The sequence below is a fragment of the Akebia trifoliata genome, chromosome 1 (assembly GCF_017979445.1).
Source record: "Akebia trifoliata isolate Shusen 1 chromosome 1, ASM1797944v1, whole genome shotgun sequence".
In the NCBI taxonomy this organism is placed as follows: domain Eukaryota; kingdom Viridiplantae; phylum Streptophyta; class Magnoliopsida; order Ranunculales; family Lardizabalaceae; genus Akebia; species Akebia trifoliata.
In genome coordinates this window covers 12964200-12978755 of record NC_141375.1, presented here as the reverse complement: position 1 = coordinate 12978755, position 14556 = coordinate 12964200, and the positions used below count along the sequence as shown (strand labels likewise).

The 14556-nt window shown below is 38.2% G+C and overlaps 1 protein-coding gene across 3 annotated transcripts in view; it reads left to right on the top strand.

Moving 5' to 3' along the window:
* LOC147410738 (nudix hydrolase 3-like) overlaps positions 1 to 13318 on the top strand; it is an 84841-nt gene extending 71523 nt beyond the window's left edge. For all 3 annotated transcript variants that reach the window (XM_086439592.1, XM_086439600.1, XM_086439584.1), the window contains 4 exons: positions 11918 to 12012; positions 12107 to 12197; positions 12285 to 12431; positions 13101 to 13318. In XM_086439592.1, coding sequence (XP_086295718.1) covers positions 11918 to 12012; positions 12107 to 12197; positions 12285 to 12431; positions 13101 to 13163 — 396 coding nt within the window. In that variant the 3' untranslated portion in view covers positions 13164 to 13318. The remainder of the gene's footprint in view (positions 1 to 11917; positions 12013 to 12106; positions 12198 to 12284; positions 12432 to 13100) is intronic.
* Positions 13319 to 14556: the final 1238 nt, after the last annotated feature.

The window sequence follows — 14556 nt, the reverse complement described above, 5'->3', positions numbered from 1 at the left end:
AGGACGACAAAAATAAGAACATTAATAAATAAAGTTATTCAACACTCTCTCTCAAGTTGGTGCATGAATATCGGTAACGCCCAACTTGGATAAGACATCTTCAAAGGCAGTTTTGCTAATACCTTTAATAAGAATATCGGCAAGTTGTTGAGATGTAGGAACAAAGGGAGTACAAATCTGCCAAAAAATAATTTTCTCTCTAATAAAATGTCCATCAACTTCGATATGCTTCGTTCTGTCATGCTGAACTGGATTTGTTGTTATGTTAATAGTTGATTTATTACAATATAGTGAAAATGAGGCTATCACAGGAAGACACAAATCAGCTAGTAAGGTCTTGAGGTACAACAACTCACACACTCCAAGTGCCATAGCACTATATTCTAACTCAACATTGAACCGAGAAATCACATCCTGCTTCTTACTACACCAAGTTACTAAGTTGCCACCAACTTTAGTACAGTACCTAGAAGTGGACCGTCTATTAGTCATTGAACCAACATAATTTGCCTTAGTTCATGCCTCAACATGAAAATGACCATGATTACTGAACAAAATACCATGACCAGGATATCCCTTAAGATATTTAAGAATACGATAAACAACAGTAAGATGAGATGTGCGAGAAGAGTGCATAAATTGACTTACAATACTAACATCATAGGTAATATCGGGACAAATCATAGACAAGTAGATCAATTTTCCCACAAGAAGCTGATACTGGCCAATATCCGACAAACACTCGCCCTTAGAATCAGTAAACCTATAATTCTACTCAATAGGAGTATCGGCGGGACGAGAATTAAGCTGACTGGAGTCATTGAGTAAATCAAGGACATATTTCCGCTGAGAGATAAAGATACCAGAGTAGGACCGTGCAATCTCAATGCCTAAAAAATAGTTAAGATGCTCAAGGTCGTTAATCTCAAATTGACGACCTAAGTAAGATTTTACCGCTGTAATGCCGTTACAATCATCTCCAATAAGCACAATATCATCCACAAACAATCACACGGACAATTTTTCCCTAGGAGTGACACAAGACAAGGGTATAATCAACAAAACTCTGATAGAAATCAAACTGATGCATTACCTTAGTAAAGTGCTTAGACCATGCACGAGGAGCCTGCTTCAGTCCATAGAGAGAACGACAAAGACAACAGACATATTCAGAGGAAGTAGCTGGAAGAAAATCGGGAGGTTAGACCATATAGACTCTTCCTGAAGATCACCATTAAGAAATGCATTCTTGATATCTAACTGAAAGAGGGGCCACCCTCTGATAACAGCAATAGAAAAAAGAACTCGAATGGTGGTCATCTTGGCAACAAGAACAAATGCCTCCTGATTATGAATTCCATAAGTCTGGGTGTGGAGGTCATTTTTGTGATTGACCTCGAGATCTCATTTTTAACAAGATTATTCACCAATAAATCATAGAAATCATGAAAAAATAACGAAAAAGAAAAAGAACACAAGAAGGTTTTTTACGTGGTTTGGCAAACGTGCCTCCGTCCATGGGCTCGGGGAGTCGTTTCACTATAGATCTATCTTTCTTCCTCCCCCCCCTTTTACGATAGCCTCAAGGTTTTTATAAAGAGAAACCCTAATTAGAGTTTTAACCCTAATTAATTACAATTGACCACATTGTTCCTTATCCAAAATAACAATTGCATAAAAAAAAGGGGAAGAATCCTTTTAAATTAGCATTCTTCCTTCATAAACTAGAATACTCTTCAAATAATGCCATGTGTCTGCCTCGGGATGTGTGTTTATAGTGTAGATGAACAATCCAGATGAAAAACGATTTTATCCCTCCACACAACCCCCTCTCAAAGGTAGAGATTGATACATCAAGATCTGCCTTCGAGAAATACTTCTGACTTGATTGAGTACCATCGAACTAGTATGATTCTTGATCTCCGAAGCTTATTTTTTGCGAACTTGATATTCAACTCAATTGAGCTCCCATAATAAATAGATGTTCCAATAATAGACTTGACTGTGAGCTAGATTTGATTTTCTTAATGAGCCAAAATTCCGATAAATGCTAGAAGAACCGACCGAAATCCCAGATCAGGCTTGGATCCCAGAATGATCCAAGACTTTGATAAATAATAAAAGAATTGACCGAAATCCTAGATCGGGCTTGGATCCCAAAATGATCCAAGACTTTGATAAATAACCACAGAACCGACCGAAATCCCAGATCGGGCTTGGATCCCAAAACAATCCAAAACTTTGATAATAGAAGAACCGACCGAAGTCCCAGATCAGGCTTGGATCCCAAAATGATCCAAGACTTAGATAATAGAAGAACCGGCCGAAGTTCCAGATCAAGTTTGGATCCCAAAATGATCCAAGATTTTGATAATCAGAAGAATAACCAACTGTATTGGATTTCACATCACTCATCTCATAGAGTGATGTTCGGGTCCGGGAGAGACCGACCTTATTAGAGTTTCATGCCACTCACCTCATTGAGTGACACATGGGTCCATAGAGGGAACTGACCTTATTAGAGTTTCGTGCCACTTATCTCATGGAGTGACACACGGGTCCGCAGAGGGAACCGACCTTATTAGAGTTTCGTGCAACTCACCTCATAGAGTGACACACGGGTCCACAGAGGGAACCGACCTTATTAGAATTTCGTGCTACTCACCTCATAAAGTGACACACGGGTCTGTAGAGGGAATCGACCTTATTAGGATCCGACCTTCTCGCCTTATAAATATTTGTTGAATTAACCTGAAAAACTTGAACCAACAAAGATCACAACGTTCGTAGAATATAATCATTTTATCTTGGTGGATTAGAATTATGGGTTAGAGTGACATGTCATTGTAGTATAGTGGTGAGTATTCCCGCCTGTCACGCGGGTGACCTGGGTTTGATCCCTGGCAGCCGAGCCATGTGTGGAGGGATAAAATCGTTTTTCATCTGGATTGTTCATCTACACTATAAACACACATTCCGAGGTAGACACGTGGCATTATTTGAAGAGTATTCTAGTTTATGAAGGAAGAATCCTAATTTAAAAGGATTCTTCCCCTTTTTTTTTATGTAATTGTTATTTTGGATAAAGGATAATGTGGTCAATTGTAATTAATTAGGGTTAAGACTCTAATTAGGGTTTCTCTATTTAAAGACCTTGAGGCTATTGTAAAAAGGGGGAGGAGGAAAGATGGAGATGGGGAGAGGAGACTATGTAAATCTTAGATTTATAATGAAATGGCTCCCCGAGCCCGTGGACGTAGGCACGTTTGCCGAACCACGTAAAAAATCTTTTTGTGTTCTTTTTCTTTTTCGTTATTTTTTCATGATTTCTATGATTTATTGGTAAATGATCTTGTTAAAAATGGGATCCCGAGGTCAATCACAAAAATGATCTCCACAATTGGCGCCGTCCGTGGGAAACGAAGGAGGAACACTCACGAAAATCACGTTGGTGAAATCAAATTAAAGAAGCCATGTTTAGTTATGAGGTCTCTATCAGAAATTTGGGGCTATCACCTAGAGGAACCCTTCGATGATTGAGGGTTTTTTATTTTAATTTGGCCGAGGAAGAAAGGGAGAGGATTTTGAGAAGGTTGATGTAAAACCGTGTGGGAGGTGCCGATTGGCAGTAGATTACACTGAGGATTAATGGTGGCAACCATGGTTCAAATCGTGCCCGTTGTCTAAGGGTACACACGGATTCTTAATAAAAAACTCAGGTTTGAGGGCTCTAGCAGCGAGAATAAAAAGGGGTTGTAAAAAGAAAAAAAAAAAGAGAGATGAAGGAAGAAGGGGCAGACCATTGGGTTTCTTGATGGGGCTACCTCTTGTTTTCACCTCACTAATTTTATCTTTGGTGGGTGATGTTGTATAGGTTCTGGTAAGCCATGGAAATTCTTGGCAAGATATCGAGGAAGAGACTAAAGGCTTTGGGCATTTTGGAAGGGAAAGCATGGAAGGGATTAAAGGCTTAATTGTTAGAGGAAGGGTTCCTAGGTTGGCTAGATATGGTTCTATGGCTATTGATCCTTATTCTGAAGGCAAGATTGATGATGCCAACCGGGTGTTCGATGAAATGCGGAGGAGACTAAGAATGAAAGAAACAGAAGATAAAAAGTTTGGGTTAAGTTGTGAAGGTGTTGATATTGCCAGGACCAACATGATATTTCCAAACTTATTTAATGGGTTCATGACCCTAATTGTTTATTGTAGCCATGGGTTGTCACCAGCAGCTACAATGCTTGAAGGTGTTGATATCACCAGGACCAACATGATATTTCCAAACTTATTTAATGGGTTCATGACCCATATTGATTTATGTAGCCATGGGTTGTCACCAACAGCTTCAATGCTTGCTCAGGGGCTCGTGCACTCTCACAACGAACGTACTCCGCAGGAAGGATACCTATAAGTAAAACACCGATTCTATCAGGTATTATTTATTATTTACATTAAAAAGGTAAATATAGAAAATTTAATTTCATTGCTTGGCTTGTCCAATAAAATAAATAGCAATAGTAATAAAAGGTACACACATTAGTATTTGTTGTATATTGGATCCACATTCTTGTATAAGGAAACAAAAAGTTAAGAAATGTGCATTGGACCGATTTGATTTATTAGGGACCCCCAATTCCCACCAAATCGCACCGGGTTAACAAAGTCGCTCGGGGGCTTAGGTCACGCGCATAATAAAGTGCTATGTGACCCTATATATTACGCGAGTTAACTCATCATTAAATTAACATGGGGGCTAATGCTTGGGGGCCTAGTTTGGTCCCAATTATTTGTTTGGTTGGCTCGACAAAAAGAAAATTTTGGGGGATAGTTCCATGTCCAACTCGATCGAGTCTACAGACTCCAGTGAGTTAAGTAGCTTAATTTATAATTCAATTTATTGTTGTATGATTGGGGGCTTAGTTCGAGCTCGTAATAAGGGTCCCATGTGACCTAATTTGTTACTTGAGGAGGCTCGATTTAAAGTAGTATGGGGGCTAACGTCGTACCCAACTTGATTGAGTTTAAGGACTCCGTTGATGTGGGAGGTTCAGCCCATAATTCTAACCCACCAAGATAAAATGATTATATTTTATGAACGTTGTGATCTCTATTGGTTCAAGTTTTTCAAGTCGGTTCAGCAAATTTTTATAAGGTGAAAAGGTTGGTTCCCTTTACGGACCCGTGTGTCACTCTATGAGGTGAGTTGCATGAAATTCTAATAAGGTCAGTTCCCTCTACGGACCCGTGTGTCACTCTATGAGGTGAGTGGCACAAAACTCTAATAAGGTCGATTCCCTCTGTGGACCCGTGTGTCACTCTATGAGGTGAGTGGCACGAAACTCTAATAAGGTTGATTCCTCCCAGAACCGAGCATCACTCTATGAGGTGAGTGATGTGAAATCCAATACGGTTGGTTATTCTATTGATTATCTAAGTCTTGGATCATTTTGGGATCTAAGCCTGATTTGAGACTTCGGTCGGTTCTTCTATTATCCAAGTCTTGGATCATTTTGGGATCCAAGTCCAATCTGGGACTTCGGTCGGTTCTTCTATTACCAAAGTCTTGGATTGTTTTGGGATCCAAGCTCGATCTAAGATTTTGGTTGGTTCTTTTATTATTTATCAAAGTTTTGGATCATTCTGCGATCCAAGCCCGATCTGGGATTTCGGTCGGTTTTTCTAGCATTTATCAGAATTTTGGCTCATAAAGGAAATCAAGTACAGTTCATAGTTAAGTCTATTATTGGAACATCTATTTATTATGGAGGCTCAATTGAGTTGAATATCAAATTTGCAAAAAATAAGCCCAGGGGATCAAGAATCATACTAGTTCGATGGTGCTTAATTAAGTCAAAAGTATTTCTGGAAGGTGGATCTTGATGTATCAATCTTCACCTTCGAGAGGGGGTTGTGTGGAGGGATAAAATCGTTTTTCATCTGGATTGTTCATTTACACTATAAACACACATCCCGAGGCAGACACGTGGCATTATTTGAAGAGTATTCTAGTTTATGAAGGAAGAATCCTAATTTAAAAGGATTTTTTTTTTTTATGTAGTTATTTTTTATAAGGGACAATGTGGTCAATTGTAATTAATTAGGTTTAAGACTCTAATTAGGGTTTCTCTATTTAAAGACCTTGAGGATATTGTAAAAGGGGGGGAGGAGGAAAGATAGAGAGAGAGAGAGAGGAGACTATGTAAATCTGAGATTTATAATGAAACGGCTCCTTGAGCTCGTGGAAGTAGGCACGTTTGCCAAACCACATAAAAAATCTTTTTGTGTTCTTTTTCGTTATTTTTCATGATTTCTATGATTTATTAGTAAATGATCTTGTTAAAAATGAGATCTCAAGGTCAATCACAAAAATGACCTCTACACTGAGCATGACCTTTAGCTACCAGACGGGCCTTATAACGAATAATAGAACCATCAGGATTATGCTTAATGGTGAACACCCAGTGGCATCTCACAAACTTACTCCCAGGCGGAAGAGGAACTAGTTCCTAATTCTGAGTTTCTTTAAGAGCATTCAATTCATCAATCACAGTTGCTCGCCACTTAAGATGGACAATAGCCTCTGCAAAAACATTAGGAAGAGAAACAACGGAAACAAAAGCAAGAAAACTCCAATAGGAGGGTGAGAGAGCATAATCAGAAATGGGATAAGTACAAGTGTGCTTACCCTTGTAAGTAGCGATAAGATGATCATCACAAGGGATAGTAGGAGGCAGAGCTGGAGACAAGGAAGTGAGCTGGTCTAGCTTAGAAGTGATAGTAGTATTGCGGGGCTGCCAAGAGTAAATCTGCATTGGAGGAGGTGACGGACTGACAGGAAATGCAGACGGAGGAACAAGAATGGGAAGAGGAAAACAAGGTAAAGATGTCATCATCAGGGGAATCTAGAGGAAATCACTCAGATTGAATATCAATTGACTCAATGTAATATGGGGTATGTTCAAAGAAAAAAACATCCCGAGAAATGAAACGCCTTCGAGAGGGAGGATGATAACAGTGGTATCCTTATTGGGTAGAGGAATAATCTAAAAAAATACATTTTATGGCTTAGGGTCAAGTTTAGTACGAGTTTGGTTAAGAATTTGAACAAAGCAGACGCACCCAAACACATGCGAAAGAAGTGGAAAAAATGAATGATCCGGATGGAGCTGAAGGAAGGGAGTAGCAAACTAAAGAACCCGGGAGGGGGTCCAGTTAATAAGGTAAACAACAGTAAGAACTGCATCGGCCCAATAGGATTGTGGCACGTTCATGCCAATAGAGAGGGCACGGGTTATTTCCAAAATATGGCGATTTTTCCTTTCTGGTCAACTAGTCTTAACGTTGGATATTTGATGCTCAATGCCAGACTCTAAACAAAACTTCAATACCTCATTATAGGTATATTTCGTACCATAATTTGAACGAAAAGTCTTGATGGTACGACCAAACTGGGTATGAACCATAACAAGAAATTGCTTGAAAATCCATATACTTCACTCTTGTGTTTCATACGATAGACCCAAGTGGTACGGCTGTGGTCATTGATGAACAAGACAAAATATCGAAAATCAATAGTGGATGCGACGGGGGAAGGACCCCATACATTAGGCTGTATTAGGTCAAATAGAGCAAGTGCAGTAGTATTCATATTAATAGGACAATGAGAATGAACATGTTTAGCTAATTGACAAGTTTCATAAGAAATATTAAGCAAATTGGCATTATTAAATAAAAGAGGGAACATGTGTTTCAAATATCCAAAGGAAATATGGTCTAAGTGTAAGTGCCAATGCATTGCCTTATTAGTCTGACTGCGACTACTAAGTTGAGAAACAGAATTGAGTGCTAGGTAAAATTAGTGGGTCCAAGAGATACAAGCCATTCATTTCACATCTAGTGCCAATCGTCCTCTTCGACTCCAGATCTTGAAAGACACAATGAGAGGGATAAAAGATTACACTACAATTCAAATGTTTGGTAATGTTACTAACAGAGATAAGATAATAGTAAGTTGAGAAACATGCAGTGAATTAGTTAAGGATAAAGAAGGTGTAATAGAAAAATGACTTTGACCAGTGATAATAGATAAAGAACCATCATCAAGGGGAACCTTGCGATGACTAGAACAAACACTATAGGTGTTGAATAGGGAGGACGTACCGATCATGTTATTTGAGCACCAGAATAAATGATCCATGGTGAGGAAGTGGTGGAAATACTGTGTGTAAATGCAAAGGTACCTGAGTGAGCGAAAGTAGATACCAGCTGAGATGAAGTTTCCATTTGATTGAAAAATTGCCTGAACTTGTCAATCTCAGCCTGGGACATAGATACCGAACTTGTCAATCGTTGAGACAGTTGACATTGTTAATTAGGATGACCATGAAGCGCATAGCAACAGACCTTCACGTGACCCAACTTTCCACAATGATCACACTTATATTGTTGATGTTAGGCAGAGATCGACTGGGAGGCTGTGGAGAAGGTATAAGAACAAGCATTGTAGAGTGGTCTCCAGAAGAGTGGGGTAGGACTGTCGTATGACGACTCTCATCAGTTAAGACATAAGAATACGTAATTTGTAGGGACAGAAAGGGATCTATATCCAATAAATGAACTCTTGTATACTCAAACTCATCCCGAAGATCGGTTAAAAACTAAAAGACTCGATTCTTATCCATAATCGACGCATATAATACCTCATCAAGAGTGTCTTTTCAAGCATAGGACGAGAAATAAAAGGTCAACTCTTCCCATTGAGCACGAAGTTGTGATATATAGGTGGTGATTGAAGAGTCACCTTGTAAAAGGCGGGAAATCTCACGCTCTAAATTAAAGATCTGGACATTGTTTTGACGTTGCGAGTAAATACTCTTTGTGGACTCCCATATCTGGCTTGCGGTCTTGGAGAACATAAAATCAACAGTAATGTGTGGTTGCATAGATGTAACCAGTCAAGAACGGACCATAGAGTTATTAGCAAACCATTGGGGGTAAGTAGTGTTAGCTGGCGTAGGTTAGGGCTGTCAACGGATAGTACTATATCCGAATTCGAATCCGAAAAAAAATGATGATATCCGAATTCGAATCCGAATCCGATCCGATATCACTAACAAACATTCGAATTTGAATTCGAAAAGTGTATCGGATATTCGATAATATTCGATTCGAAAAAAAAAATGTTATAAAATACCATCATTCTCAATCGGTAAAAAAAACAAATCGATTTTCATTTTGTTTTTTAATCTTCTAACTATTTCAGTCTTTAAATCGGATAAAATAGGGTTTTATTGTGTGTGTAAGAGAGAGAGAGAGAGTGTGTATCTTTGGAAGCTTGTCGGTCACGATGGTTATGGTCCGTCGGTCGGATTTTACCGAGAGGCGAGAGAAAGGAAGAGAGAGAGAGAGAGAGGAAGAGAAAATGTGTACCTAGATGTCGCCGGCCGGAGAAGACGATGGGTATGGAACTCACAGTCGAAAAACCCCTCACCGATCGTTAATGGCTACTGGATCTTGTGCGGTGAGACGTGAGAGAAGATAAAGTTAAAAAGTTTTGTTTTGTTGTATAACATGCATACACGACACTTATATATACATATATAAAAGTTTTGTTGTAAAACATGAATACATAATATGTATATTATATCGGACCGGATATTATCGAATCGGATTTTGCAATATCCGAATTCGTATCCGAAACTCATTCGAATTATAAAATAACATCCGAATCCGAATCCGATATCCGAAAATTTCTGATAATATCCGGATTTTCGAATTCGAATTCGAAGTCGAAGTCGGATTTCGGCTATCCATTGACACCCCTAGTGTAGGTTGTTTGTCTGCCCCTGTGAGGTAACTGATTTTTCCTTTTCCACCAATAAACATTTCAACCGATCGTGCCCAAAGAAGATAATTAGGACCATCTAATTTCAAGGTGGTAATTTGGATGCCTGGAAAGTCGGTCGAATGAGAGGGAAGACCACCCGATCCATCACTATTACTAGTGATCGAGGAAAAAGATGTCTCGGAGGCCATCAAAAAGTCAATGTGCTTTGGTTTGAAGAGAGTTCAAATAAGAAATTGATCGCAGCACCCTAAAGGTGGCAATACACAATCGTAAGACGTGGAAGGTGATCAAATACTGTTGTAGGTGACCAGAATAGTAATTAACTCAATCGTAGGGCACCAAGGGGCAGTTTTGGTGCTGCCGTAAGCTTCAAACAACAAGTTGTTGTTGTTACCTTCAAACAACCACACTGATGTGAGCATAACCCCGAAACAGCCTTGCTGCTGTGATCGGAAACCAAAGGCACCCCAAGTGCTATCATAAGCCTCAACAGGTTATGCAGTTGTTGTCGCAGGTCTTCAAAGGCACCCCAGGTGCTATCGCAAGTCTCCACAGACTAATCAGTTGCTATCGCAGGTCATCAAAGGCATCCACAGACTATGATACTGTCACAACTATTGTCGCAAGGTTCTGTGGATGATCCAAGGGCCATCGTTTTGGCCTAACAACAACTCTGTTGTTGCTGTAGGGCTTTAATGTATTCTAACAACTCTATCGCATGGTACGATAAAACCCCTTTAGGAGTGATGTTCTAATCGAAGACGAGAAGTGTCTTTCAAGATCTATTAAATATGGATTTAAGAGAGGAAGGGGTTTGTAGCAAGGAGGGGTGGGGGCGATGAGGTAGGCTTTGATACCAAGTTGAATTGAGAGAACTCAATAATCATTTAATTACTAAGCCCTAATTAGGCTTTAAAGGTGATTACATATTCTCATAAGTTGAAAAGACTAAAAAGGACAACAAAAATAAAAACACTAATAAATAGAGTTATTCAACAGATGGAGAGAAATTGAGATAGATAGTTTCCTTAGAATTAAAGCTATATGGGTAATGGGGAGGTGCGATTCTGAAGTGCTCTTTCTGATGTAGCTTAATCAATTTGAAAGGAAAATTTTATAGGAACCTAGTAAGACTTGACTATGTGTTATGGAGTGAAATGTTGTAGGATCAAGAAAAATGTTTATAGATTGGCACAACTTGGATGAGGATGCTAAGATGGATGAGTGGATAGACAGAAAAGATTAAATTAGAAATAAACTCGTTTATGAAAATGTAGGAGTAGCCTTAATAGGTGATAAACGAAGGGAAAGTCGATTGAGATGGTTTGATCATTTGCAACTCAGACTGACAACCTTCTTTTTTAGAAGGAACACATGCAAGTTGAAGCTTCTAGAGGACATTGGATTGATGGAGTGGATATGGAAATACTTGAATTAATAGAAAACATGGATTGGAGAGAAATGAATGAAGCAATGTGAATTGTTCCACCTTATTACAAGTTTTTGGGATAAGGCTTTGATGATGAACATAATGATGATCACCAGGCAATTTTTCATCGACAAAATTCTTCGAAGGCGGCCATCTTCTTGGTGTGTGAATGTTGACAAACTCATAGTGCTCAAAGATACACATTCATTTGATGGAGACGAGTAAGAATTGCAATTCAGTGCATGAGATACACCACATCATTAACAATGCCACTTCAATCTACAACGTGAATAACGAGCCCGGTTGATTAATTATAACCACACATTTATCGTTCAAATAATCAATAGATTGGATGGTTACAATTTGTTGATTAGATTGCAATTCATAGTAGTAAGCTTATTTCATGGGGGTTTAGCCATTGGTACTTTATATTCCCTCTGAAATAAAATGCTCACAATTTCCAAATCGAGTCATTCTACTAAGGCTGAAGGTAATAAACTTGTTTGTTTCTTCTCTAATGTTGAAAGTTATTTCTCCAATAAATAACTTAAAATTTTTGTTCTCTTTGATAGTCTTCTAATTTTAAGGCCTAAAATGTTTATTGGGATCTATTTGATGAATTTTCTCTCTCCTTGCTGCAGGGATTGCTTCCGAAAACCTTGGTAAAGTCTATGTATGTTTCTTTCCTTGCGGGATGCTTCCGATCAATACGTTTTGGGTTAGACGAAGCACATGGGTAGTTACTGATCGTTTTATCTTACTTAATGGCCCGTTAAGTGTTTACTGCTACTGCATTCAATTTTTGACTGATTTGTTACTAAATGAACCAGAAAAGGACAAGCTTTGCAGTTTAATTGGTTATTCGAGAAAGGAGCTTTTATTTTACACTCAGATGGGACATTTTCTGTCAATTTTGCCGAGGTACCATTCCATAGTTTCTGAGTTTTACAATTTAGAGTTCTCAAGGAACAAATTTCCAAGGCATAAAATTTGTTGTGCTATTGAAAGGTTGAAGGAGCTGTTGAGGGCTTAAGCAGGGAGATACTAACAATACAGGCAAAAGGTGACAAAGCTGCTGCAAAGGCACTCCTTCAGGAATACTGCGAAATGACGCAACCATTGCGAGTTGCACTTGATAGACTGGAAAAAATTAAGGTATGGTGCTCTTTTCTTAAATGCAAATCAATAAGGGTTTTTTTATTTATTTATTATTATTATTATTATTGTTAAAAAGGATATTTTTTGTAGTTTTGAAAACTAACAACCTTGATTATCGGGATTATGGAGTCATGGGTTGCAATTTTATTTGTTTTTGACCAAAATGACCTGATTATATTAAGTTTAAATGCAAAGTGGGGAGCATTTATGAGATCCAAATTTTGGTCTCTTGTGCAAATCGTTTTCCTAGGGGGGAGCAGTGAGAAAAGATTTTCCACTTGAAGAAGCAAATCCTTATCCCCACTTTTAAAATTTACTTTGCTGTCAAACACGGTGAAATACGAGTTTCCACAGTAAATGATTTGCCAGTGTTTTGCCTTGCAATCAAAATTGCGTTTATTTGTAACGACCACAAGAGATAAGTGCTTAATCTAAATTCTAGTATTATAAATGAGAAATGGCCATATATAAACACAGTGCCAAAGATACTAGGTGTGTTCAATGTTTTTAACTTAGAGATTCGTTTATAAATGATCAATGATGCCACGAAGCATCACTTTAATAATCATCATCATCATCATCAAACACGTTTTTTTTAGCCCCTTATTTTCATAATATTAACGAAACTGAAATTTGGTCATGTTAATCATCTGCCATTGATTTCAGGTACCAGTGGATATCGTTCCCATATTTAGTGCTGCTGACAAAATATTGCAGAAAAATCTTTAGAAGACATGCCTTGTCTCCCTCCCTTCTTTCAAGCTGAAGGGGGTGCCCCGTTGACTTATTTGATCAATAATGATTTTATTCCTATTGTTGACTTTATCTATTATTAATGTCACTTCCATACTTTCAAGCTAGAAATACCCTTTCATCTTTATCCATGACTCATAGTTTGTAATGATCGCCCATTGGTAACTGTGGGGAGTTCGGTTGGGTAGGGTGGAGGGATTCAGAATAATTCGGCAATAGAAAGCTTTGGAAAAAGTCGATAAAGTTGGGAAAATATCGGATAAATTAAAAAATAAAAAATGATTTTTTGAGTTTAAAAAAAATAAAATATATATATATAGATATATGGGTCCCGTTCAGCAACAAACATTTTGACAAACATTTTTCAAAACATGGGTTAGAGGTTTTGGATTGGGCTGATTTTTGGTGAGGATGATCTCTATAGTGAGGAGATCACTCTCACCAAAAATCAGCCCATTTCAAAACTTCTAGCCGCAGTTTACAAGTTGAAAAATTGTGGACCGTTCATTTTTTGTAAATCATTTTTGATGGGGTTAGAAGTTTTGAAATGGGCTGATTTTTGGTGATGATGATCACCTCACCGTAGAGATCATTCTCACCAAAAATCAGCCCATTCCAAAACCTCTAACCCATGTTTTGAAAAATGTTTTGCCAAAATGTTTGTTGCTGAACATTTCCCTATGTATATATATATATATTTAAAGTGTATGGTAAAGCTTAGGGTGTTGAACATTTCCCATATATATATATATATATATATATATATATATGGGAAATGTTCAACACCAAACATTTTGGCAAAACATGGGTTAGAAGTTTTGGAATGGGCAGATTTTTGGTGAGGATGATCTCTACGGTGAGGAGATCATCCTCACCAAAAATCAGCCCATTCCAAAACTTCTAACCCATGTAGGACAAAAATGATTGGCTAAAATGTTGGCCAAAATGTTTGGTGTTGAACGGGACCCTATATATATATATGGGAAGCGTTCAATGGCTAACTTTTTGACAAAACATTTTTCAAAACATGAGTTAGAAGTTTTGGAATGGGCTGATTTTTGGTGAGGATGATCTCTACGGTGAGGAGATCATCCTCGCCAAAAATCAGCCCATTCCAAAACTTCTAACCTGTGTTTACAAGTTGAAAAATCGTGGACCGTCCATTTTTTGTAAACTATTTTAGATGGGGTTAGAAGTTTTGGAATGGGCTGATTTTTGGTGATGATGATCTCCTCACCGTAGAGATCATCCTCACCAAAAATCAGCCCATTCCAAAACTTTTAACTCATGTTTTGAAAAATTGTCTTATATGGGTTAAAATTTTGTAGAATGGGTTGATTTTTTGTGGGGATGATCTCTATAGTCAGTA